At 41.4% G+C, this 23,378-nt stretch overlaps 1 protein-coding gene across 1 annotated transcript in view; it reads right to left on the bottom strand.

The window, feature by feature from the left end:
- ZNF507 (zinc finger protein 507) overlaps positions 1-12,038 on the bottom strand; it is a 77,116-nt gene extending 65,078 nt beyond the window's left edge. The window contains exons 1-2 of the mRNA XM_007954334.2: positions 11,909-12,038; positions 912-3,046 (exon numbers count right to left, since the gene is read on the bottom strand). Of these exons, the coding sequence (XP_007952525.1) occupies positions 912-3,044 (2,133 nt within the window). The 5' untranslated portion in view covers positions 3,045-3,046; positions 11,909-12,038. The remainder of the gene's footprint in view (positions 1-911; positions 3,047-11,908) is intronic.
- Positions 12,039-23,378: the final 11,340 nt, after the last annotated feature.

Raw genomic sequence — 23,378 nt, 5'->3', positions numbered from 1 at the left:
AAAACCAATCAGTAATCAAAAGACTCTTCCTAATTTTTCCCTTTGAATTATCAACTAAATATGTAAGAGAGACTTATTTGGAACTCCTCCTCTATGAATACCCCCCTCCTCCACCTCTGCCCCCAGGAACAAACGATGAAGCAACAAAAGAAATTCCAGGACCCAAGTAGCAGTAAATCTTAGACTAAAAAGTTTTTTTTTTTAATTTCTAATTACCTTCTTACTACCAGCTAGACCCTAATGCTAAATAAATTGGAAGAAACAGTCAACATCTCAATTAGCCCTCTGGAGTACATTTTTCCTCCCAAAGAGTCAACCGACATATTGAAGAAGAAAATTTCTAAACCAACGATTCGATGAATCCAAGTTTCCTTTACAAAAGAATAGTATTCCAACTGGTATTGGTTCTAAGGTCAGCACATATGATGGAATCACATTACTGTTAAAATAAACCTTGAAAGGCTCTTACCCATAAAACACAGTATACCTGGTTCTATTTCTACGGAACTATCTTTTAATACATCCAATATAGTCCCTTTGCAAATTTCTTTCTGCCCAGATGATAAAGGGTTAAATTTGTACAAGTCAAATGTGTCTATGTTATCACTCCACTGCACATTCCCTGATAATTTAAAATCAACACATTTTTAAAAAGGTGTACATACAAAAGCAAAAATCGCAGAAGCTGTTAAAGAGGCACCAGGCGGTAGAAAGAACACTGTACCACAAGAGCTAGCTTTCAATCGCAGCTCTACTACTAATTAGCTGGGAACCCCTGGGCAGATTACCAAATTTTTCTGGGTCTTAGTTTCCTTATCTATAAAATAAGGTAGTAGGGCTAGATCTACAAAGTTCTCTTCTTGCTCTAAAATTCTAAGGTTCTTTGTAAGATTTCATGAAGCTCTCCTTACCTTGTAATGGAAAGATTCTTCACACTGCTTGCACTGGTATATTCTTGTTTTACAGTGGTTGATCATGTGGCTCTCCAAAGCTTTGCTATTGTCAGCTATGTGCTCACAGATAGGACACTGATATGGCTGTCTCTGACGATGGACTCGCAAGTGCTGCTTAATATAACCCTTGTTACCACTTGTGTAGTGGCATAAACGACAGCGGTAGGGTCGATCAGCGTTAGGGATATATTCCACTACGTTGTTTCCTGACAAACTCGTATCACTGTTGGGTTGGCATTGGGCATTGTCCTGCAACTCTTTTAAAATGTCGTCATCTGAAGCATTTTGATCTGTCCTTTCCCTCAATTTTTCAATTACAGTTAGTAAGGACATGCTGATGCCTGTCTTAACTTGCCCATCTGACAATTCCTGCCTATCTTCTGGGAGCTCTACCAAGGTAGAGTTGCTTTGGTTAAAACTAGTTAATCCATCTGAAGAGTTTTTAAGTGGCGACATCATTTTAGAATATGCTGCCAATGTACCATCTACTTGCCTTTGTCCAGTGTCTGGATCTAAAAGGTTTATGTCTCCATAGTGCCCAAGGTTGGCTCGTGTTAGTTCTGCCGCTCTTATAGGCATTGTGACTAGGGCTTCTGCAGCTAATGAGTGCAGTCTCAGAGACTCAGAGTTTGTCCTTCTTCGGCCTGGTGGGGCATTCTCATCAGTAGCCAGTCCTTGACTTATTAAATCACTGTCTTTCTTCTCTGGAGTGCTCCAGCCTATGATCAACCCCCCAATATCAACAGTACATTTATCAGCATGATAAACTTCACCTGTTCCTTCACATCCAATCTGGGCTTCGGTAGGGCTCAAGTTTTTTCCCTCTTCAATTTCAGCCTCCAGGAGGAACCGTTTCTGTGAAAGACTTTCTTCAGCACTTGGTAAACGTTCTACTATCACATTAACGTGACCTTTCTTATTTGGGCTGCTACTAATGATTTTCTGTGCTGATGAAAGTAGGCTATCAGCACTTAGATTCTCTTCCACATCGGAAATCACCTCCAGCACTTCTTCCTCACTAGGGTCAAGGGCAATGGACTGACTCAGGTGCAGTGCCCCTTCTGTACTCTTTTCTAAAGGAGATGATGATGATAATGGCTCTGAGCTGCAAATCTGCACTTGAACTGATGGTCCATTGTGGATACTCAGCTCATTGTCTCCAATAGCAATGACTACTGCATCGACCCCACTAGGTGCAGCAGCCACCGAAGAATCCAGTAAGCCTAGAGGTTCATTCTCATTTTCAAATATTGGATATGAGCAATCAACCTCCCCAGCATGTTTCCAAGCATGTGTTTTCAACATTCTCTGCTGGCCGCAAGTGTAGCTACAAAACAAGCATCTATACATGCCATACTGTTCATATGCATACCATTTCCTCCTACCCATTTCTGCCATGGATGCAGATTGGACAGTCTGAGTTTGTGAACTGTCCACATTTACTGTGATGTCAGGAATGGTTTCATTATTTCTTTCAATGATTCTCTGACATAAGGAGCTGGAAGGGTTTATGCACTGTTGGCCTTTGGACTGGGTGTGAGTGTTAGCATCATTTTCATGGTCATTTACCACATGAGCTTCAAGTTCCTCTTGACTTTTAGATGTAATATGGCACTCTGAGCACATTAGTATCACTTCATTCTGCTGACCATGCTGCTTGATATGATCTTTTAACACAGAGAAAGATGATGAGAGAAACTTACAAAGGCTACACTGATAGGACATTGCCTTCCCATCACTCTGGGCAAGAGAATCAGAGACAAAATTTGTTTGTGACGTTTCAGGTTTTCTAATATCAGTAGTAGGTAACTGGGCTACTTTAGCTGGAATCTCACAAAGTTCTTGAGTTTCATGAGAGCGCAGTGCAGTACTTGAACGTGGGCGTTTTTTCCCAATTAAAAGACATTTTTGTGACCTCTCATGTTCCACTATCTTGCTTAACTTCTGGATAACATGGATTAACGGATCTGGTTTAGTTTTTCTTTGCTCATCAATTTCCAATGATGGGCTGATGACAGTTTCAGCAGTCAATATAGCTTCCTGTTCCCCAATATCTGGTACCAACAAGGCAACACTGCTGCTTTCTTCCATATCTAAAAAAGGATAATAGACAACAGAGAGAAATATCAGGTTATAGAATGTTGTTGTTGTTGTTATGTGCCCTCGAGTCAAACCCGACTCATAGCGACCCCTCCTTGGGTTTCCGAGGCAGTATCACTACGGAAGTAGGATTGCCCAACCTTCCTTCCGAGGAGTGACTGGTGGGTTTGAACCGCCAGCTGTCTGGTTAGCAGGCAAGCGTCTTAGCCACTATGCTACCAGAATAACAGATGTCATTATCTGCCATCACATTGTTCTGACTGATGGCCACCCCATGTGTGCAGAACAGAATTGCTCTACGGTGCTTTCAAGGCTGTGACCTTGCAGAAGCAGATCAGGCCTGTCTTCCGAGGCACACCTGGGTGGGCTCAAACTGCCAACATTTTGGCTAGTAGTTGAGCACTTAACTGTTTGCAATACCCCAGGAAGCCACGGGATAATCACAGCTATGTAATTCAGGAAATCTAAGCCAAATTTAGTATCTAAACTAATCTAAGTATCTCCTAAGCTGGGAGCTGCATATCAATGTACCTGGCTATCCTCAATATAGACCTAAATTATTTAGAATTTCTCTTTGCAATATTATCTTCTGTCAAACTGGTAATGAAAATCTTTCCATCCTTCATATATGTATTTGGAAATGATTAAAACAATATGCATCTTCTTTTCTCTTTACTTTCCTACCCCTCAACATCCAATTAGACCCAATCAATACTCCTTTCCTTTTGTAAAATTCCAAAAAGATGACTCCTATTCCCTAACCAAAGGAACAGAGCCATTCTCAAGGCATGTGGAACAATCTCAAAGTACTGTAAAATATCACCCTATAAAGCCAATGAATGACTGATACAATTCTTGGGAAACTACTTCCTACACCATATATAATTGGTGGTTTTACTAATAAAACCAAAACTTTGTGTTTTTTCCCTCCTCAAATCTTTGCAATTGTGGAAACTGAATCATGTAATTTACTGTAGAGGGCATAGTGAATTTTGACAAGTATGCCACAAATGAAATAAATAAATAAAAGCAGAGATCTAGTTCCTTATTTTACTTCCTTTATCTTCCAGAAGATAAACCACAAACTATGCTGTGGTTTTTTCTAGAGGGCATATTAGTGGTCAACTATTACTCACACCCATATGTATTTTACTTTCACTGAAAGGGATAGGGGAAGGAAAAACTGATATTCTAGTCACGTTTCTGGTCCAGATATGAACAGAATCCTTATAAGGGGTTATCTGTAGGTTTTAATCATGCCTTATGGCCAAGGAAGTAACTAAACATAAAATACTCGTAAATCTTGCAGTCCAAGTCTTGAATACTCTCTATTTCCTGGCAGTACTTTCCCTTCAAACATTTCCTTTGGCATAAAGTGAGATTAATTTGTTGACTTGGATTACATTTTTCAGTTTAGGCTTTTTTCCAGCAACAAGTTTTGTTTTTCTACATTTTAGGTGCATTCTGGAATCTTATTCACAACATTCAATAAATACTAACAAATTTTAATGGCACTCGTTATAGATCAAAGACCCATACTATTCTTAAACTTTAGTCACAGGTTCTGAATTATTTTAGGGAGTGAATCATGGCTCCTCTTCCCCAGATTGCCAAAATAACAAATGAAGACCCTTCAGATTGTGCCAGGATTTGAACCTTCCTGCCAGACCCCACTAGGGTTCTACCCAGCATCAGTGCCGATTCCCTCACATCAAGTCTTGGCGGCAATTTTGGCTTCTCCTCTCTTATTTTCTACTCCTTCTCACATAATCAGCTTTCTATATCTAAGTCCATATCAGGCAAGGATGCAAACATTTTACTTTCTGATTCTTTAATATGACTTCTTCCCTCTTTCTGAGGTTGGCACAAATGGTTTGCTGTCAGCTACTAACCAAAAGGTTAGTGTTTCAAACCCACCCAGTGTTGCCATGGAAGAGGCCTGGTAATCTGTTTCTATAAAGATTGGTGTTTGGTGCTGTCCAATGTTGATTTCCAGTTGTAGTGAATCCCTGTGACTAGACCTGCCCCATAGGGTTCTCTAGGTTATAATTGCTATAGGAGCAAATCACCAGAGCCTGCTGGGTGCGTGTGAACCACCAATCTTTCAGTAAGCAGCTGAACACTTAACTGCTGCGCCACCAAGGCTCAAGAAAGCCCTGTGGAGCTGTTCTACTCTATAACACATGTGGTCTCCATGGGTCAGAATCAACTGGAAAGCAACTGAGCTCCCTAGCCTCCTCATTCCAAACTCTGCTCTATGGATTAGAGAGATCAGCTTTTTTCCACCAATTGCCTCTAAAAACTGTCTCTATTCTAGATGTACATTCCACACCCATTATGCAATGACAGCTATCCTAGCTTCCAAAGGACCCACCCACCCCCAAAAGACCTTCAGCCACCCTTCTCGCATAAATAATCTGAGGGCACTATATCTCAAAAGACTAACTGCTTACACCTATCTCAAATAGGTGTTGGCAAAGAATATTGAAAATACCATGGACTTCCAGAAGAACAAACAAATCTGTCTTGGAAAAAGTACAGCCAAAATTCTCCTTAGAAGCGAGAATGGCCAGACTTTGTCTCATGTACTTTAGTGATGTTGACAGAAGGAATCAGTCCATGATTCATGGAATCATGGAAAAGGATATCATGCTTAGTAAGAGGGTCAGCAAAAAAAGGGGAAGACCTTCAGCAAGATGGATTGACACATTGGTTGTGACGACTGTGAGGATGGGGCAGTATGTCGTTCTGTTGTACGTGGGGTCACAATAGGTCTGAGCCAATTCAATCGCACCTAACAACAGCAACACATCTCAAGTAGAAAAAACAAAAGTAGTCTGGGATCTTTAAACTCAGCCTTACCTCACTAAAGACAAGACCACTGGAGGAACAATTTTTTTCTTCAGAAAAACTCTTCTATGACTTTGTTAAGTCCACATTTTCAGACCATGGGACACTGTGGCCCTTCATCCTTCATGTGACTATTGATTTTCCTTCAGGTCATTCACTTAAGGCTTATATTTTATTCCTTTGAGTTCTACTATTAAATGCAAATTAGTTTTAAAAATAAGTTTAATAGCAAGGATCCCTGAATAGCTAACTTCTTTGCATGACATGACAGTCTACTGTGGACCTAAAGTCTCTTTCCTCATGAAATGTGAAGTCCACACAGCTTGATAATCTGGAGGTTGAAAAGGTATGTTTGTATAACATGCTTTGTATACTTACCGGCTTACAAAGGTGACTTACATTATCCCTCTTCTAGTTACTGATATAACAAAAGGGAGACAGAACAATACAAATTGTTCCCTTTGAATATTTCAGTATAAACCTTAAAAACGTGAAATGAAGAGGAGGAGGAGTTCATCTTATCTCAAGAAAAAGACTAGTACAAAAGAATCTGACAAAATGTTAAGATTTTTAAAGCTGTGTCTGCTCAGGCATTAAGAGCGAATGGAAATTTGCAGCAGATGCTCCAATTTTCCCTGAACATTTATGTAAGTACCTCATTTTAGAGGATGCATACATTTGGCGATAAGTACAGAAATGGCAGCTATAAAACAGATACTGACAACAAAAAATACATCAAGAAACACCTGAGAAAACAGTTTGTGTCCACATACAGAATCAATGCATAAGTTAAATCTCATTAAAACAAAAGTCTGCTTTTTTTTTATTTAAAAAAAAAAGGTTAGAGAAACAGCTTAAAAAGCTCTCATAATATAAGTTTACACAGAGAGGAAGTTACCTCAAGGCTAGTTCTTCAAATATTCCCCAAAATCTCACTGAGACCACTACTGCAGGTATATACATAAGGGATTGCATATCAAGTGAAGGAAAATTTATATTAATAATAAAAGAGATGAAAACATGGAGTACAAAGATAATCTCAGTAGCTCAATAATGACTACAACATGGATTATAACTATCCTGAGGCTCTAAGAGATCAGTCAGTGTAAACACAACTTTAAAAAAATTACCATGATGGGAGGTAGAGGAAATGGAGGCAGATAAAGTAAGAATGGCAAGTCTTCTAACTAAAGTTGAGTAAGGAGTACCTAGGAGTTCACTGTACTATTCACCATTTTTCATAACAAAAGGTTACCAAAAAATTGTTACATGCAAGGAAGGCACCATGCTAAGCACCAGAAAAAAACTGAAAATTGACAGTACATATAGTTTAAAACTAGGCTGAGTGGATAAGACAAATATATTTAAAAAAAAAAAAAAATTAAGTAACAGTTCTTAAGCAATGCAATAGGCCACAAAGTAAAATAGTCACAAGACAATGGTCAACTGCCAAATCCTAATACAGAATGAAGAGCTCCTTTTGGGCTAGTAAGTAAGCAGATTTCCTGAAGGGTTAAGATGTGCAGTGGATCACAAAGGATGGGCATGCCCCTCTAGCCTTACTGTGTCCTCTTCTTCATTCTGTTCTCTGTCCCAGAAAGATTATATCATTAGGCTCCCAAACCCTCTGGTTTCTTGTTGAGTTCTGCCAATGATGAGCCAAGGCAGGAAATAAAATGAAGGTAGCAGAGTGAGAACACGACATTCACCCTCTTGGGACCCTTTCAAGTGGGTTCAGGTTTCAAGGTCCCTCTAGGTTACCTTGGTCTGGCTGTGTCCCTTAACAGAGGGCCACTTCTATCTAGGTAGGTTGCTCTAAAATTTTCCTTTTGGTCCTGGTACCTCTCCATTCTCCTGATGCTGCTAGCTCTAAATAACTACATTACCCGCTGTGGTTCCCTTATTATTAGTATCTTGGAGCTCTGGCAGTGTAGTGCCTAAGGCATTTGACTGCTAACAAGAAGACTGGAGGTTCAAACCCACCAGCCACTATTCGGAAGAAAGGTTGGACAATCTACTTTGGTAGTGATACCACCTCAGAAACCCAAGGAGAGGTCGCTGTGAGTTGGATCCAACTCGTCAGCAGTGAGGTTTTTTTTTTTTTTTTGGTAAATATACCGTCCTTGAATTATTCTTACTTGAATGCATTCTTTCTTTCCTTAGAATTGTGTTGATACAGTGGGTTAAGATTGACAAGGAAGGCAGCCATAGCACTAGTCTGTTTCCAGAAAAGAGAGTAAGATAGGGGTTAGTGAAAAGATCAATATGGCTGAATAGGAAGGTTCATTAGGTAGATAAAAGACAAGAACAGAATCAGCAATACTGGGAATTTCTTGTCTGGGATTCTTAAGACATAAACTAACGTTTGGAAGCTCTGGTGGCATAGTGCCTAAGACATCTGACCAGAAGACTGGCAGTTCAAATCCACCAGCCACTCCTCAGAAGGAAGACTGAGCAATCTACTTCCATAGTGATATCGCCTCAGAAACCCAAGGAGGGGTTGCTATGAGTCCAACTATATCACACTGTTTAAAACAAATAAAAGTTATAACCCAAACTAAAAGTATTCTACCACTTTTTTCACTGAGTCTCTCAAACCTTTCCTCAACAATGATATTTCATGTGCAAAAGTTCATAATTAATGCCTTTCCCAAGAAAAGTTAAGAGCCAAATTATTTCAGTTGTCTTTACTTCCTTATAATTTGCTCTTTGGTTTATCTGTGTATCGAATTAGTTGCTTTCAGTTACAGCAGCGTGGTTACCATCAGTAAAATCAAATTAACATCTCATGTGGGCTGGGATGGGACTGGAAAAAAGGCCGTAATTTTCTATGTACATACAAAGACAGTTCAACATGATATAAAGAACTGTCTCTTTCAGAGTAAGAATTTGTTCTCTTCTAACTAGGGAAAAAAAATGGGCTATAGGAGTCTGACTCCCCATTCTTCCAGGTTATCATAATTTAGAAACATGAAAGAATTATTTTTTTCCCTAGCCAAAAGAAGGGAAACCCCAAACCCACTGCCACTGAGTTGATTCCAATTCACAGCAATCCTTTAAGATAGATAATAGCCCCACAAGGATTTCACAGCTGTAGATCTTTACAGAAGCAGACTGCCTCATCTTTTTCCCATGGAGCAGTTGATGGATTTGGATTTGGATTTGAACCGTGGACCTTTTGGTTCAGCAGCCAAATGCCTTAATCACTACACCATCATTAGTAGGAGATACAAAATCATGGGTTCCTCCCCTAGAGTGCCCTCAGTTAGATGTGTGACCTTGGGCAAGTCACTATCTCTGTGGGTTTTAGATTCTTAGACATAAAATGAGAGGGTTGAACCTAGATGAACTTTCAGTTCCCTGAATTATAAACTGTCTATAAAAAATTACTCAGAAACAAATTGTCTAACTGCTTACCCATTATAGATTTACCTTTTTAATGTCAGCTACAATTTATCTGAATTAAAATCCCCCTCCTTAAATGCAAGGGGCCCTGGTGGTACAGTGGTTAAAGCCCTCAGCTGCCAAGCAAAAGGTCAGTGATTCAAACCCATCAGCTGCTCCACAAAAAAATGCGGCAGTTTGCTTCCATAAAGATTTATAGCCTTGGAACCCTTCCAAGGAAATTTACCCTTGGAAACTACGGGCAGTTCTACTTTGTCTTATGGGGTCCCCCCTATGAGTCAAAACTAACTTTATAGTGGTGGTGTTTTTTGTTTTTTTTCTTTTAGTTCATTGCAATTATTAATTGCTGCTAAGGAAAAAATGAGTATAAATATCTTAACTATATGAATTTCAGAGTCTAAAATTTCTTAGCTGGCACCTAGCCTGAGAGAGTATACTTATTTGGCAGCTGTGATTAAGACATAAGGTCTAACTAAAGTTAACCAATATTCAGATATAACTAACATTTATTGAACAATTCTAATGTGCCAAGCATAGTGTTGGAGACTATGCAAAAGCTTAAGAGGGAGTCCATGCCCCTGAGGTGCTCACACTGGGAGTAGTGCTTATGTCTATTTTGTGTGCACTCATATAATTCCTGGCGATACTAGCTTCTTTTTTACAGATTAGGAACTTGAGGCTCAGAGATGTAAAGTAGTAATTGGTGCAAGTATAACTGGAATCCAGGCCTAACTGGGGAGCTCTGGTAGTGTAGTGCCTAAGGCATCTGACTCCTAACCAGAAGGCCGGCGATTCAAATCCACCAGCCACTCTTTGGAAGGAAGAGTAGGCAAACTACTTCTGTAGAGATACTGCCTCGAAAAGCCAAGGAGGGGTCACTATGTGTCAGAACTGACTCAATGGCAGTGAGGTGGTTTTTTCTTTTTCCTTTCTTTTCTTTTTTTTTGGTTTAGGTCTATCTGATTTTAAATCCATGCATTCTACAGTATATCAAATTTCCTCTTACTTCTCAGTGAGAGCTAACTGTATAAAATATTGATAGTGAAAAAAAAAACAGGCCCTTACAGCTAGGTTGTCTCAAAAATGTTAATGTCTTTGAGTCCTACAACTCTTTGGGACTTACACAATTTTACAAATAATGAAATACTCGGTGCAGTTAAGCGACTTACCCAAGGTTACATGGCTGTTAAGTGGCAGAGCCAGCAAATCAATTCCTGCAATTAATACAGTCCCTTGGATCAATCTTCAAAATCCAGCTGTGGCCAAGAATAAAAGTATATAGTATCAAATATTTCTTTCCTGTAATGTTTTTACAAAAAAATGATGATTTTTTTGGTAATGAACATTTCCCAATATTCCATGTCAAAAGGAAATTTACAGGAATGTTCATGCAACCCAAGTATGTGATGCAAATTTACAAAATTTATCTAATGAGTAGACGAGGAGTTTGCAGAAATTAGAAAAAAACTGCTCTGGAAACTGCAGTTACTGTGCATTTTATGTTTTAGCTCTAAACTTACTTAATTGACTCAAAATGCTACTAGTTATATTGACATCATTCTGTAATGGGTAATACACAATAAACTGCCTATCACTATTTTAATCTTTCTGCAACTTTAAACAGTCACAGTGGGCAGAAATGATAGCATGAAAAGACAGGAGCCAGCAGTTTGATCTATGTATCTTCTAACGCAAACTGCGCTGGTCCTATATTTCTTTGCTGCTATTTCTCGTACTAGCTAGAATGAATCTGAAAGATCAAAGAATGCTTACTTGTCTCACCTAGAATGCAACTATCTCACTGTTGGTTAAGTAACTATAAACAGTTCACTGCAGAAAATCACGCCTTTAACTGACAAGTAGTAGAGGTAAACCAAAGAAAGGCTCAGACTTTCTCTTTCAATCAAGAGTGCAACCCACACACTGAGTCAGTCAGAGTAGAGTAGCGAAGAAAGTACAAATTCAAGGAGGTGATAAATCCAGTGCCTGCCTGATAAGTGTTGCAGACTGAGAGCAAATTACAGCTGGGATTGTGGCCTCCGCCTAATTAATCATCAAGGCCTTTCATGCAAACCATTCACGCCGGATGCCCCCAGGTCTTAAAAGGTAGGAACTTTTTCTCAAAGATCTCAGTGATCTCCGAGGAATGCACTGAACAGGATGGGAGAACGTGCAGAACTCTGGGATTGCTTTTCTACACCACCTTTTTTTCTTTACTAACCAGTGACTAAAAGGCTGGGGTGATGGGGGTTAACTCCGTCCCGACTGGTCTAGGCGGTTTCTGCAGAGAGGAAGGAAGAAATGCTGCAGGCGGGCCTGCATACAGACAGAGCTGATGACAGTCTGCAGGGAACCGTAGGTTCCTCTCCCACCCCCAGGAGCAGGGCGGGTCCGGGGGTCTCAGCGAGGGGCTCCAAAGGCCTTGCTGTGGTCGGCTCAGAGAAGTGAAAGGGATCACAGAACTTGGGGCTTTGGGCGAGCACCGGGCGGTGTCGGCCGAATGAGGAGGAAGCGGGCGCCAGCAGAGGCCTGAGGTGAAAATGCACATGGCCTGCGGCGGCGCTAACAGCGGGCTAAGGGGAGGCCCCGGGACGCGGTACCTGCGGTCGGGCGGCGGCTGCTGCTTCCGCGAGCCTCCTTTGGCCGGCCAGGAGCCCGGCCGTGCCCTTGCCCTCGTCCTCGCCCACCTCTCTCCCAGGTCTTTTCCCTCGTATCCCCCGTTTTCCCCCTCCTCACCCGGAGCTCCAAAATGGCGGCGCTGAGTACAGATCACATGAGCCGCGGGCAGGTCAGGTGGCCCAAGTGGCGGGCGGCGGGGGTGGGGCGATATCCATGCCCCGCCCACGGGCGTCACGGGCGCTGGAGTGGGCGTTCCCAGTGCAATCGAGTTCCAGTTCCGGGCCTTTTGAGTGGGGTTCGGATGTTGCTTACCGGGCCCTCATGGCTCCGGCTTGGCCCTGTCAATGGTGGTCTATGCCTAGAAGTCAGTGTGTATTCATTTTGGAGTCTCCCCACATCGCCTACGTCTGCTGTGGGCTAGATTTATCACTCTTACCCCCAAATGGCTTTCAATTATGGGCACTAATATTCTTTTCAACTCTGTACTTCGGAATTTGTGTTAAAGCTGGAATCTACTTCTTTGGGTTGGGATATACTTTCTGTTGTATTCTTAGCTAACATATAGAGGTCCTAGCTATGTTCACTGTTGGATGACTGCTGTTATGCTTGATGAGGTATAGAGCTGGCCCAGGGAAATGTGTTTGCTTGAGAGACTTGAGGATTTTCAGGGAAAGAATTACTCTAGGGGTTGTAGGGCCAGACTTGGTAGCCTGACCCAATAACACAACCTGTTCTCTAAGGGAAACACAGTGTTTGTCATTTACATCTATTTCATGAAATACATGTCAGAGTATAACCAGCCCTGTTCGGGTTGCCCGATGACGCGATACAAAGAGATTGAGGCATTGCACCCAACTCGCCAAGAATTCAGCACCATTTTGCCAAATGAGGAACTGCACAACAGGATGCTTGGATCTGTACTCAGTAGGTGGGCCAGGAATAGGAGAAAGGGAATAAAACTGAAGAATCTAGTCACAGAAATGGACTGCACTTGTGAGATACCTCTTGAAAACTTCCAGATACAGACTGAGAGGCCTTTGCAGCAGGCTGAGCTCTCACTTTTCAAGTAGGAGGAAGATCCAACAAAATCAATTCATTGTTACTCTCTTTATTGTATCTCAGGATATGAATTCACCTGAATGTGGGGATTGGGAAACCAGTGAAGTTAGGCTATTTTATAGAATCTTTTGCCAATTGAACCAGATAGCTAAAAAGTTATAAAAAAAGAAAGAGTTGAGTAATTTTTTTTTCAATAAAAGTAAAATTCAGCAGGGGTCTAGCATGGAAGGGTGGATATAGAAAATCAAGCAAAACTAGAAGTACACGAAAAGGAGAATCAACAATGTGCAAATTTCTTTTACTCTCCTTTAACTACCAACCCAAACAATCTTAGTTCATGACTTTCTGAAGAGAGGCTTTTCTTTTTTTTTAAGTAATGTCTTAATTATAATGCCCTTGAATGTGCAAGTGAACAGAACAGAAATCAGAGAATAATTTGCTCCAGGTAGAGTGCAAGAACAAAGCAGAGAAAATATAATCTAGTGAAAATAAGGAAATTCCAAAACAAGTGAAGGAGCCCAAGTCTATTTGTGTACGTCTGTGGTAGTCATTAGTGGTATTCACAAGCTATTTGTGGTTTTACTCTTCCAGCACCTGGTAAGATGCTTTTCCTGGCCCCCTTGTGGCTAGAGGGCAGGGCCTGTGACAGAGTGGTGATGGCTAGTGAACTTCTTGTGAAAGTGAGAGGTTTCATCTTCATACTGGAGCTTTTCATTACAGAGTACTCTTTTCCCCCTGGCTCGATGACTGGCAATGTTTGAAATTTTGGCTCCCTTGTCAACCTATGTCTTAGAGTAGCAATGATGAGTTGAGCTCCCACCTATGCATAATAGACACGTAGGGTGAGCAAGTTACTGAGGTTTGGGACCTTTTTTTTTTTTAACTGCTGATGTGACATAGCCACTTCTGACTAAAACTCCTCTACACTGAAGGACTGGAAGAGGCAGAACCAATAGGAATAAACCATTATGGACAAAAAGGAATGTTAATTAAACAATTGTTTTTAGGTGCTGTGGAGTTGGTTTTGAGTCATGGCAACTCCATATAGTAGAGCTGCCCCATAGGGTTTTCTGGGCTGTGATCTTTATGGGAGCAGATGTCAAGTCTTTCACTTGAGGGGCTGCTGGATGGGTTTGAACCACCAACCTTTTGGTTAGCAGCCAAGCATTTAACTACCATGCCAACAGAGATCCTTAATTAAAGAATTGGGGCATTCATTTCTGAAGACAGAGGGTATAAGATATAGGAATCTAAAAGAAAAATGTGGACAATTTCAAAAAGCCAGTGGAGCAAAACCTTATATTTCTCTTTCATGTGAGAGAGCTCTCCAGAAAATTATTGTAAACATTTTTAAGTTTGAGGAATGCAAAGACATTCAGAAGTTTAGTTCTATTAAACTTGTGGATATCTCATCTAAACTCTTTTAAGCACCTTCCACTTGCCTTGGAATGTTATTTATCATGATTTAATTAACCAATCATAGTAAGATTTAGTGTTATAGATAGGAAACTTGCTAACTCAGTAATCTAGCATCTACTCAATGGAATCGGATTCTGTCTCCAGATGGGAGATAACCCACATAGTTGAATCTCTATCTCCACACACCGTATTATTCTACTTTGGGATAATTAATTAGTCATTGAGGTTAAAAATTTCACTTCTATGAGCATGGTGGCTCTAGATCTTCTAAAGTGACCAGGGAGTCTGAGAATACATAGTGCTTTACAACTTAAACCAGAGCACTGTTTAAATTTTGAGACCACTAGGGCAGTGCAGTGCGTAAACTGCCATGGTGATGACTAGTTGTAAGATGAATGAGACGCCAAACCAGTTGACACTAGAGGAAAAGACCAACCTGTTTCTAGCAATGATATATTTGAAGGACACCTTGTCTTTTGTGTAATAAGATTAGATGAGACTTCTTTTAAAGGGATTAATCATATAAGTCTTTGGCAGAGCATAGAAAATGAGGTGACATGTTAGCCTGCATTTCTTTTAGTTCTGATTTTTAGCATGACCTTTAAAAGACATATTTTGAATATATCATCTCAAAAAAAAAAAAAAAGGAAAGATTATGAAAGAGCAGAAAGGAGGGCACAAAAGCAAAGGGATGTGGCGGTGTGAGCTAAGAAGATAAACTCGAGAATTTACCTGACTTTGCTGTTTAGCTTCCAAGGAACTGTGGCAGGTGGACTCCATCTTTCTGATGTTTTCACCTTGCTTGTAAAACAGGAAGTTCAATTTATCCTTCTTTGAGCTTCAGATGTGTGGTATATGGAAGTTTAATTATAGGTGTCCTCCAGGTTCAAAATGGGATTTAGTCATTAAGAATAATGGCAAGGCTTGATTTTATTAATGAATGAAAAGATGTCTTGATGTAAGTCAAGAAGGAATGCAAGATGAAAAGACATGATATATTACTATATATATACAGCTGTCAGTAATAAATTAACATTAGCTCTGGGGTCCTTACACTTTGCATCCTGAATATACGCTTAGAAATACTTCATAATTATAGTCCAGAACTCAAGCATCACCATAAATTCTGTCTGCCATTCATGCTATGCTAAAAGCCAAAGACCTACATTATTTCAGCAGCACATCAACATCTGAAATCCCTGAAGCTATGAAGCACACGATATTAATTTATTTCCTATCAAGAGCCCAACTAAACCAGAAGGATGTACAAATGACTGTGACTAGGAACAAGAGGAGAAAGAGCATGAGTGCCCGATTGTGAGAGCTGGCATTTGCTCTAGCTGACGTTGGCCTTGTTCAACTTTCAGCTCAGCTGTTTGGGTCTGTGGTGCTAACCGCTTTAGAAGAGCCCAGACTGTCCTAGCAAGTAAGGCAGACCTGCAAGCAAGGCTCTGATGGAATTCTGTCTGAGTTCTAGCCTCTGGTGCTCTGTGTTACACCCCAGCCTGGGAATAAGGACAGGAATCAGTGATGGTGACATCTAGTGGCTTGCTTGCAATGTGCAGTCAAGCCATGGAGCACTCCATTGGGAAGTGGGCATTTGCCTTGTCCAGCTAACCCGGGCCTGACCCTGGGCCCCTGAATCAGTCAGACTTTGGTTTCTGGCAGAGATTCCCTGAATTCATGTTGATTTATAGTTGGGATCCAGGAAACACAGCAGCAGGTTGGGAGTGGAGGTGAAGAGGGGCTGCTTTTGAGGACGACAGGAGGCTCCTTTCAGTCTGGTCTGCACATGCCACAGACTTGTGCCGCAGCAAACGTGGCTCATTGGAGCTATGTGATGGAGCAGGGTGCTTGCCTCCGCCAGACTGTCTCTGCTTCAACACAGACTGGTTGTTGGAACGCTCAGGCAATTTTCAGTCGTCTTTGTCAATAAAGTCAGTTTCTTCTCCATAAGGGGAATGAAAATGAGATTTTGAGGCCTCCAAAGGTCTCTCTTCTTTTGTCACTTTGTGTACTCAGAAGCCAGGGAGTAAGTAGCTCAGCTGAGTTGGGTGGCAGCTGCTTGCCATGCCCCAAACGCTGTTGATAGGTGATACCACCTGCTACTGAACAAGACAACGTGATTATATGAATATACTGTTAAATTCTTCTCAGAGAAGCAGTTTCCTTAAAGCAGTGACTTTTATTGATGAGAGGGGCAAGAAGAAGAAAATGGAAACAAGAAGAAAATGGAGATGAAGAAAGACACAAAGAGGAAAAACAACTGCTAATCAAACTAAGGGAGCCTGATACAGGGTAACCCTGTGACCTAAAAATATGTAATTTCTTATTTTTGACAGCTCCTCTTGAGGTGATGGACTTGGAGGAGTCACTGGCATCATGATTAGCTTGCTGGGACTTCTACTTCCTTCTTCTTTAGGGCATCAATATATGAAAACCACAAATAGCAAGTGATCTACCTTCTAAGATCCTCCAGCTCTGAGCTCATCTAGAAAACTAAGTCTAAGAAACACCATCGTTGTTGTTGTTATGTGACCTCTAGTTGGACCCGACTCATAGCAACCCCTCCTTGGGTTTCCGAGGTGGTATCACTATGGAAGTAGATTGCCCAACCTTCCTTCTGAGGAGTGGCTGGTGGGTTTGAACCGCCAGCCTTCTGGTTAGCAGTCAAATGCTTTAGGCACAGCCATCGAGTCAATTCAACTCATAGCGACCCCTTCTTGGATTTCCAAGGAAGTATCACTGGGGAAGTAGATTGCCCAATCTTCCTTCTGAGGAGTGGCTGGTGGGTTTGAGCCACCAGCCTTCTGGTGAGCAGTCAAATGCCTTAGGCACTACGCCACCAGAGCTCCTAGGAAGGAACGACAAGGATGGGTTTATATAGTGGTTTTTTATTTGTTTGTTTTCCGTTGCATAAGAGATGTGAGTGAGAAAAGGAGGAGGAAATGCATATGGTGCTTAGAAAAAAGTCCACACTGCAAATTTCATGCCCTTTCTGATCACGAGGCCAGAATTACTCATCATAAGCTTGGGTCTGTTAGCTCCATCAAGTTATAAGGTCCAGAAGGAATCTGTTGTGAGATTGAAGTGACACATCAGAATTAGGCATGAGTTGGGAAACCCAAGGAGGGGTCGCTATGAGTCGGGTTTGACTCAATGGCACATAACAACAACAACAAGGGCTGAAGGGCAGGAGCTCTGGTGGTGTGGTAGTTAAAGCTGCTAACCAAAAGATTAGTGGTTTGAACCCACCAGTAACTCCACAGAAGAAAGATGAGACAGCCTGCTTCGGTAAATTTTTACAGCCGTGGAAACCCAATGGGGGTCACTATGAGTCGGAATCAACTTGATGGCAGTGAGTGAGTGTGAGTGAGGACTGAAGGGCACAAGTAAACTTCATTAGCAGTGTCCCAGGCTCATGTGTTCTACCCCCTTTGCACTGGCACCTCTCCCTCAGCTCACACTTAGGGCCATGTAGAGAGATCCCTGTTGAGTGTTGGGGAGAAAAAAAACTTGAGCTAGGTTTATGAATCACTGCTCGTCTGTTGGTTTGTCATACTGTGGTGGTTTGCATGTTGCTTTGGTTGCTGAAAGCTATTACATGGGTGTTTTAAATACCAGCAGGGTTACCCATGATGGGAAGTTTTTAGCACACCTTCCAGACTAAGACAGACTGGGAAGAAAGGCCTGGTAATCTACTTCTGAAAGCTAGCCAACAAAAACCCTATGGATCACAAAACAATGTCTGAGACTTCAACTTGCTGACTCTGGACATGTAGTCAGAAGGGACTAATCACTGGAAAAGGGCACCATGCTGGTAAAGAGAAGGGCCAAGAAAGTGAGAGAAAAACGCTCAATGAGATGAATTGACACAATGACTACAAAAATGGCCTTAAACATTCTAATGATCATAAAGATGGTGCAGGACTGAGCAAATTTTGTTCTGTTATATATGGGGTTACGTTGAGTTGGAGCTGATTCAGTGGCAACTAACAAGAAGTTCATGAATGGCTCAGCTTGGTCTATGGAAAAAAAAAAAATGACCAATGTGAATGGAGGTGTAAGGTGAGAGTGACCATAGGATGCCTTTCTGAGTGGCGGGGACCCCTCTGTCTGATGTGGGGGGTTTGGAGCAGGGGGAAAGGAGAACAATGGCCAGAAAAACAGGTTGGGGTTGTGATTGAGGTTGGACCAGGCAGAGACAGGCAGCAAGCATCGGTTGGGACCTTCCCGGTAGAGCCCTGTGTTAGGGACTCTTGTTATTGTACACATCATTGTGGACTTAGCTCTATTATCATTAATTACATGTGTAATCACTGCCTCAACATCTTGTCTACCTTGGTAGCGAAGGAGCTCCAAGAACTCAAGGAGTTTGTTAGTCTTGTTCATTGATATTTCCCCCTGAAATGTAGCTACACTCAGTAAATACTCATTGATTGAATGAAACAGTGATTTCATTTAACAGGCTTTAAGGCATGGGCTTTATTGAAGGAGCTCTTTGAAAGCAGTCTTTTGGGAAGAAGACTGGGCATCCGACTGAGGGCTGGGGCTTGGAAGAGAGAACAAAGATCTCATCTCATTAGGGGCCTGGGAGTTGGCACATAGAGGCCCTAAGAGTCCAGGCTGTGGATTCAGACACCCTGGTTTGCAAAACTGATTACTACTCACTGGCTGTGTGATCTTGGACAAGTTACTTAACCTCTCTGTGCCTCACATACTTCATTTGTAAAATGGAGATTATGGTATTTAAGATTGTGTGTCAACTTAGCTGGGCTGTAGTTCTGAGTAGTTTGTGAGCTGGTTGTGGTTAATCCCCATGATGAGACTGTAATCACCTCCATGGTGGAAGCTGCTGTGGGATATTTATCAGTGGAAAGGGGGTTGCTTTTGGGGTGTGGCCTGTTCGCAGTATATATAGAGAACCTTAGACGAAAGTTTCTAGCTTTTCAGCACATCTGGATCCTGCATTTGGCCAAGTCTCCATCTCCAGTTCCTGGATTTGAACCAGTTGCTTGTCAATATTGGATTGTTCCTGGATTTGAACCAGTGGCCTGCCATATTGCCTACTGATCTCAGGATTGTGCCATTTTACCTGCTGACCTTGGATTCATCAGCCTTAGTAGCCAACAGCTGCCTGAGTTAGGAGACACCTCCACTCCAACGGGCCTGGAACAAGAGGTAGAGCTAAAGCCCAAGATTGAGAGGCCTTTTCCCAGCTCCTAGACTTGACACTCTGAATTTGGACATTTAGGCTCCTAAACTGTTCTGTTCGTTAAAGCCATCCACTTGTAGTATTTCTGTTATAGCAATACTAAAGAAGGAAGAGGGATCTCTGGTAGCATAGTACCTAAGGCACTTGACTGCTAACCAGAAGGCTGGCGGTTCAAACCCACCAGCCACTCCTCAGAAAGAAGATGGGGCAATCTACTTCCATAGTGATACTGCCTCAGAAACCCAAGGAGGGGTTAGTATGAGTCGGGTTCCACTCGAGAACACATAACAACAACAATAACAGAGAAGGAAGACAGGGATAGTTCTTCCTCTCTTACAGGGTTGTTGCAAGGTTTGAAGGACACAACGTATCAAAAGCACTGATGTGCCTGACTCATGGTAATTGATCAATAAACAATAAGTACTATTACAAGATTCAGACTGTTATGATAAGAAATAGAAAGAAAAGATGGAGATGAGAGACTCTGAACAAAAACACGTGGCACTGATGGCAAGTGGGAAATAGGGTGTAAAGTTGAGGCCCAGTGAGCACCTATATTCGTTCTGTGTGTCCTGCATTGGAAGCTGCCTCTTGCAACCCACAGACAGCTCTGCACTCCAGACACCAACGTCAAAGGCAAGCACAGAATCAGAAGACACAGGAAAAATGAGAAGAGGGGAAGAATCATCCCAGCTACTCTATAATCAGTTTATGAATTGTGGAATTTGATGTGAGCATGTTAGTCATTCACATATGACTATGTGGGCTTCAGCCTATTTTTCCTAAATGCAGATTTTGTTGGCAACTGAATGCATACTAACACCCTAAGATTTAGTTACATTTTAGTTAAGAAGTCCAGAAGACTTTGGACTTGGCTTTGAAAAATGGAAAGTGAATTGAATTTGCATTATTTAAATGGCTTATTCAGATGAGCACTGCTATCTCCTTGGATTTAAAAATTCAAAGACTCTAGATTTGATATTTCAGTAGCAACAATGACATGTAGGGCTTGGTTTCTACAGGTTTAATCTTAGATATATATATATCCTCTACATTTTGAAAAATAAGGGTGCTAACATGTTGATTCAATCCAAAATGACTGCTTGGACTGTGTGAACTTGGTTGGTGGCCAGGGCACCACTGGTGGATCAAAGAAAGGAAAAAGCTGCAAGTGGCTTCTGCAGTCATCCAAGGGAGCTTCTTTCCTTCTAAAATTGTAAAACCTCTTGGTTTGCTGAATATACTCAGTTACCCTCTGACCTTTTACACAGTGATGTGACATTCTTCTCAGCTCTCCTGTTTGATGCTCATCCACTTTTCTCTGGGTGACAAAACTACCTCCCTTGCATGGAAAGGGGCTAGAATCCTTCTGTTTTTTCAATTGTTTGTTGAGCTGGTGGAGCAAGTCTGACAGTTCACTTCATCTCTGCCCTATATTTGTAACCAAATTCTTTTAAATGAGAACTGGATTAGTATCTTGATTTTATGACTTGGCATTTTAGGCTCAGACTTAGCCTTTGGTCTGTGTCAGTTAGTCAGTCAACTAACCATTGATTGCATACCTGTTAGGTGTTGATTGAGTGCAGGATGATTGAGTGGGGATGACCTTCCGAGTGCAGTCTTGTACCAGGTGTGGCATGTGTGTGTGTGTGAGTGAGTGCTCATGTCTCACAGAGGTTTAGGTAGGAAAGAGGAGGATCCAAAAGGCAAAACACATAGATTTGATCCATGAGAAACATATAGTCTATTTGTTGTTGTTGTTGTTATGTGCTGTCAAGTCGGACCCGATTCATAGCGACCCCTCCTTGGGTTTCCAAGGTGGTATCACTATGGAAGTGGATTGCCCAACCTTCCTTCCCAGGAGTGGCTGGTGGGTTTGAACCGCCAGCCTTCTGGTTAGCAGTCAAGTGCCTTAGGCACTACGCTAGAGCACACCAAACATACATGTTAACAGAAAATGAACTACATATATGAAAACATCTATGAACATGCTGGAAAAATTAAAATCTTCACATGGTATTTAAAGTTCCTTTCAGCATGAACATTCTGTGATTTTTCATACAGATTAAAATTAGTACCCTTCTATACTGTTGCATAATAACCTTGGTGTCACCATAAGAATAATAGCTATATTGTGTATTTTTTATGTTCTAGTGAGAGCAATGCAAAATAGAATTCATCTCCATGGGTACATGTGAGTTGACCTTTGGGGTTATCAAGCTGTGAGGATGACTTCTGGGCTGTTTATAGACTTGTACAGTGTTGGCTCAGGGCAGTCAAGCCTGGCCTGACTGGGCCACTGGGAGATGAGCGCCCTGATAATTTAATTTTCTGATTATCTCAAGATGAACCAGAAAAAAACTTTTTTCAGGCCTGTTGCTGACCTTTCTTTTTCTTTCTGTAGTGTGTCTGGCCAGTTCCCCACACTAGCAAGTACAGTGCACAGAAGGATGCATCACACAGTCTGTCAATTTCACTTTCTAAATATTTCTCAGATCTACCTCCTGCTTGCACTTAAAAGTCTCCAATGCCTTATCACTGAGTAAAGACCCATACCTTTATCCCATCACCAAGGTCTGGTTCTGGCCACTGCTTCTGCCTCAGCTCCATTGTGTCGTCATGGGCCTGCTTTTCAGTTTCCAAGTGCACCAAGCTCCTCATTTCCCTTCATGTGATTATCTCTTACTCTTCCTTCAGGTCTCAGCAAAAGAGTTGCTTTCTCAGGGAAGCCTCCCCTGACCTCTGTGACCAGATTGAATGTTTTCACCTTCTCTTAGTACCTTGTTCAAACTATTGGGTCAATGCCAATCTTCTCCTGCATAAGCTGTGAGTTTGTGAAATCAGCCACTGGGTTGTGTCTTCAGGACTCAGTATAATGCCTGGCACTAGTAGATGCTCAATAAGTAAACAAACAAAAATGAATAAGTGAATGAAGAATACATGAGGAATATAATAGAGTTTATCTTAGGCGACTGAGACTATTGTAGTGCTTCAGAGTCATCATTCCAATATCAAATCATTCTGATTTTATGAAATAGAGAATTGAATGATAGGGAACATGGGGTTAAATTGGTATGGATTCTAGGATTTACCAAGGAAATTTTGATTGAAATGAATTCTCCACATCAGTGGGCCTCCATGCCAAATATAGAAAATTCCAGCTACTTGAGTAGTCTTATTAATCAAAGGTCCTCCTACATATTAACATTGAAATAATGTAAATGGGTACCTTATGTGACCAATTTTGCGTCTTTGGAAAATCTCATCTTTTCTGGTTGAGAATTCCTGTAATTCAAACCCTCAGCAGAGAGTCGAAGAAGAGAAAGTTTCATTTTCCCTCATGGAAAATATTTTCTACAATATTGTTTGCCTCGCTAACCTTAAGTATGATCTTGATGAGTTACTGATAAGGGAGAGATTATCAAGTGACTTCATAATCTGGAGTAGAGATTTGTAATTCATAATCCACTTTGAAAGACAAGTAAGAAGTAAACTCAAAGGAACATACCGTTAGTGCCCAAAGGCCGCTCTATTGGAATACTTTTCTACTTGCTTTTATATTTATCTTAGTCTTCAAAGTCAAGAGAAATGACATAGCATAGAATGTAAGGGCACAGACTCTGGGGCTGCACTGCCTGGGTCCATTTCCTGACTCTGTCACCTCAAAGCTGGGTTATCTGGGGTATATTACTTTACTTCTCTGTGTCCCAATTCTTCATCTTTAATATGTAGAGAACATTTCTTAGCTCGCAATGTTG

The sequence above is a fragment of the Orycteropus afer genome, unplaced genomic scaffold, assembly GCF_000298275.1.
Source record: "Orycteropus afer afer isolate SDZICR_OR568_19922 unplaced genomic scaffold, OryAfe1.0 scaffold00459, whole genome shotgun sequence".
NCBI classification, from domain to species: Eukaryota; Metazoa; Chordata; class Mammalia; order Tubulidentata; family Orycteropodidae; genus Orycteropus; species Orycteropus afer.
This window is presented reverse-complemented; position numbering and strand designations above follow the sequence as displayed.